At 41.8% G+C, this 4,813-nt stretch overlaps 1 protein-coding gene across 1 annotated transcript; it reads right to left on the bottom strand.

Annotated features, from left to right (window-relative positions):
* Positions 1–2,892: 2,892 nt before the first annotated feature.
* LOC144890780 (ATP-dependent DNA helicase PIF1-like) lies at positions 2,893–3,911 on the bottom strand. The gene is made up of 2 exons (XM_078772606.1): positions 3,662–3,911; positions 2,893–3,563 (listed from the first exon to the last, which is right to left on the bottom strand). The coding sequence occupies exons 1-2, from the start codon at positions 3,909–3,911 to the stop codon at positions 2,893–2,895; spliced, it is 921 nt and encodes a 306-aa protein (XP_078628732.1).
* Positions 3,912–4,813: the final 902 nt, after the last annotated feature.

Below are 4,813 nucleotides of genomic sequence, written 5' to 3'. Positions count from 1 at the left end.
AAAACATTGAAAAGGTTATATTCATTTATATGCTTCACACGGATAATATCCAAATCAGGTATGTACGAGATCTCGTATTTTCACTACAAAACTAGGAATAGCATTTGCAGTTGCTTTCAGGTTAACATAGTTTGAAAAAATTAAAAATCATGCAGTTTTTTGTAATGCTAATCAAAGAGAAATAAATTCATTAATAATGAGTAACTATGATTAAAATCACAAACAGGAATATCTAATTCCAAACAAACTATGCATAATGTATTCATTATCATAGATTCCCCACTTTTTTTTCCTTTTTTTTTCACTTGAGGACTTAGTTCAATAGTTTCCACTACGAGTATTTGATCTTCAGATGGTGCCTTACATCACATTACTTTTCATGGTTTTTTTTTTTTTAACTTGTGGTGATATGAGTTCACTGGTCTTATAAAACCGGCACAATTCATAACATTTATTATGTTATTATTCCGAATTTACCTCGACCATTTGTATCATCAGTCGTTTTATGTCTTTATTCAAATTACCAAAAAGATCTTCCTCATCTTAATCCACATTTAGTTCTGTTCTAATCACCATTTCATGATTAATTCATTTGTTCCAACACACTGTAACCAAGGCTTTTAACCAAGCCTCCACCAAACTATTTCCAATTACAATTATTAATTTAACTCAAAATGCTAGTTAAACAAAAATTCGAACAATTAACTTCAAAGAGTCAACAAATTCATTTAATAAACAAATCTTGGAATATTTTAACTACCACTCTTCCAAATATATTTATCTCAACCTTGCAAACATTTGTACCATAATAGAATTTTGCTCCCTTATCCCTTAGCTCTTAGACATTTTATTTACAATTATTTATTATGCTTTGCAAAAATATATACATATATATTGTTACGGATCCGGGGGATGGCACTCCCCTTACCGAGGGGGGTTTAATCCCCTCGTCTTTTTAAGCTGGCCGTCCGACCGGTCCTGGTACTTGTAACGCTCTTTTGCGGGGTGGGATTGATCAGGGTTATTGGTCCATGTATTAGCCCGAATACCTTTATCAATCCCTCCGCAAAACAGGGAGACAAGTACCCCTCGAATCCCGGACAAGATGGTATTTGCCGAGCGGTTTAGCAATCCGGAATCCGAGCCGTTAGCAATAGACTAAACCCGATTGTAAGCGGTTCTGCCAAAATCATGCCACAGATATTCAATAGAAAGAAATCACGAAAGCGATCGGACGAGAATGAAACCAAAGTAAGGAGGAACAGGTATTTATTAATTATTATACAAAACCAAAGAAACCAAAGGAGAAAGGAATGAAAGTAATTTACAGTGAAGAGGAAGAAGACAGCGCAAATCCTTATACAAGCTTAATTATGGAACCCCAGACAACACAGACAGCACAAACTCACGTACACGAATGGGGAATTGCAGGCAGGAATGAATGGCTGGAAGGAGAAGGTTCAGGTGGGACAACAGGGCTGGAAAGTTTGGCAGGTTACAGCAAGCAGGTCCGCTCCGGGCTGGAAGCGAGGAGCCGGCAGCTCCACGTATTCGGCTTTACACCGGCAGGGCTTCCTGAAGCAGCTCCGTGTCTCAACAGCTGGCGACAATAGGGCCCGAGAGGGTCTCGGTCTATTGCCACAATAGGAGCACCCCCTCTCGTCTCTCTTCTCTGGTTCGGCTGGATCACTCAACTGCTTCTTGTGCCTCCTCCCGCGTCTCTCTCTCGTACCTCCTGTGGGGGCCTCGCGCCAAGGGTTTTATAACCACGCCCGTGGAACTTTCTCGAACTTGCTAGATCTTCCTTGCCACGCCCTACCAAGCCATGCCCACTGATTCCTGGTTGGTCGCCAGGGGCTCTCTTGCTCCACCTTTGATGACGAGGTGGGGCCACGCCCTTCTTCTCCGATTCTGGCCTCGTGGGCAATGGAGTTTGGGGCGATGTGGAGCCAGTAAACACAGCCCCATGCAATGGCGGCGAACGCCGCATTACTGGCACTTTTAGGAGGCCATTGGGGATATTGAAAGGGATCTATCTCATTTGATTGATGCAACGTAGAGTCACTATTGGAAACACAGCCTTACCTGAAACACATAATAATGATATAACTACGAAAAGGGCCTATGATTCGCCACGTGTTGCAATGTGGACTAACTAGGGTGCAATTATTTCAATTAATAGCCAATTAAGGGGAAATGTACACAGGGGTTATTTATAAGGGAATTTACTACCAAATTTACATGTGAAGGTTCTAAAAACCGCAACAATATATATACAGATCTTATATTCATCCAATGGGTTTTTCCTTGACAACTGTCATACTGTAACATTTCAAGAAACCTTTGGAAATATCTTCCAAATCAATAAATTCCCTTTTTATTTGCCAAATACTCATCTGTATATTACGTATCCAATTACAGTTTTTCCCAATTTGTTTGGCCTTTATGGCCGTAGAAGTTGCTGTTTACATGGAGTATCTTTTTATCTACCAAGCAATTATACTTCCACATGAGACCTCCACCAGATATAAAATCTGGGATTTCTGATTGTATAGATGCACACTCTCAGGACATTTCAGGCTGCTGTTAACATTCCACTGCCATAACTTAATTCCTTTTCCCATAATTAATCAATTTGTACAAATTGAGGATGTTGTCCCCAACATATTCATTTATAGATTCATTGTTTTGGATCTGTCTTCCAACTTCCATAAGGAAGAATAATAGCTCTTATGAGTCTTAGTCTTGGAATATTACCATGACTTAGTCTTGGAATAGTCTTAGTCTTGGATTTTGGCACACATTACAAACTATTTGACTAATAAAATTGGATCTCTGTGTATTTTCACTGAAGTAGGAATTACAGCAAAATTTTCTTGTTCACTTGCTTTTTCATTCCAAAGCCTCAGGATAAACAATATTCTTGGTTTTGCCTTGTGGTTCTATGATGAAGAGACCATCAGGGTTCCCAACTCTTGAAGTATCAACATAAAGCTGACCATGTGAAAAGACAGGATCCGCCAGGTTCAGTCCAACAACTTTCAATGATTTCCCTTGAGATTTATTGATGGTCATGGCAAAGCTGAGTCTGACAGGAAATTGAAGCCTTTTAAAGTCAAATGGCAAATCAGTTGGCTTCAGAGGTATTCTGGGAATGAAACAATTGTCTCCAGCAAATTTTCCTGGCATGATTGTGACCTCCAGGACATGGGGCATCATATTTTTGATGGTGAGTCTTGTGCCATTGCAAAGTTTTTGAGGATCTAGGTTACGAAGTAGCATGATCGATGCTCCAAGCTTCAGCATCAGATTGTGTGGAGGGGATCCTGCTGGTTCAAGGCTGTTCAGAAACACGGTTGGATAATTTACAACCTGGTCCTGGGAACTGACTGTGTCTGCTGATTTGTAGCATCTTTTCTCTCCGGGTAGCATCTCCAGTAGCCTTCTGTTAATTTCTCTCACAGCAACATTTTTTGGTGCTAAGATTGCTCGCTCGCAGAGCCATTTGGGATCAGATTGTCGGACGTGAATGTTTGGAAAGACTCTGGAAATCAGTTCCTGTTCTGTTTGAATGATTTGGCCAAAGGACAATTGAATTTTGTCATTGGAATCCCTTTCAAGAAGTCCAAGACAACCTGGAGTAGCTGGATGGCAAACTCACCAACATCATCATCACTATTCAAGTGCACTCGCATATTGGTGGTAAGGCTCAGTCGCTGAACGTGGGGCCAAAGATAAGATGTTTTCAGACAGGCATTTATCTGATCAGCCCGGGTCCCTCGAGGAATTACAGGCAGGGTTTGTCTGAAATCACCAGCAAGAACCATGGTCACTCCTTCCATTATCTGTGTGTTGTTTTTCGGATCCTGCATTGTCCGATCCAAGGCTTCAACTGCTCGTTTGTGGCTCATGGTGGCTTCATCCCAAATGATCAATTTGCATCTTTGCAGGAGCTTGGCCTTGGGTGAGTTCTTCTTGATGTTGCACAGAGGTCGTTCATGTCATGTGAGGTCTAGGGGCAGCTTAAACATGGAGTGTGCAATTCTTCCTCTATCCAGAAGCGTTGCTACAATGCCACTTGATGCCACTGCAAGGGCAATATGCTGTCTTTGGCGAACTTTTGCAAGCAGGAGGTTTGTAAGGAAGGCCTTGCCTGTGCCACCAGGAGCATCAATAAAGAAGAGTCCTCCCTTGTCATTTCCAATGCTGTTCATGATGCTGTGATAGGCATGCTTTAGGTCATCCACCAATCGAGGTTCATTTTCATCCACAAACTGATCCAAGGCTTGAATATCATAGTTGGTTTCCCAAAAGATTTATTGGGCTACCTCCATTTCTTCATCTGGCCCTGGCATCCCACAGTTAGCCAATGTGCTATTAAGAGCCTGAACTCGACGGGATAGGTCGCAGAGAGCTTGGTTGTAGATTTCATGGCAAAATTCAATGTACACATTTTCATTCTGTCTTCTGGCTTGGTTCAGGAAGTCTTCTGACATATTGTTTTTGTACTCATCCCAGAGTAGATGGCGTTGATCAATTTCACAGGCTGTGAGCATAATAGCACACAACTGTCTTGTCTGACTGGCCACTCGAGTGACTGCTGCTTCCTCCAGAGTCTGTTTCCAATGTTCATCATCTTGTAGGAGTCCAAGTAGTCCACATGCTTCTTGGTATGTAGTGCACACCCTGCCTGCAAAGCACCGGAGATCCTCAAATGATGTCGGTCCTTGAACAGTGGTGGAGAAGTAGCCGCAGGTAAAAACAATCTCTGTTGTTGGGGTGGACAGTATAAACACGCACAATAGCATCGCTT

The sequence above is a fragment of the Myxine glutinosa genome, chromosome 2 (assembly GCF_964187855.1).
Source record: "Myxine glutinosa chromosome 2, kmMyxGlut1.1, whole genome shotgun sequence".
Lineage (NCBI taxonomy): Eukaryota > Metazoa > Chordata > Myxini > Myxiniformes > Myxinidae > Myxine > Myxine glutinosa.
This window is presented reverse-complemented; position numbering and strand designations above follow the sequence as displayed.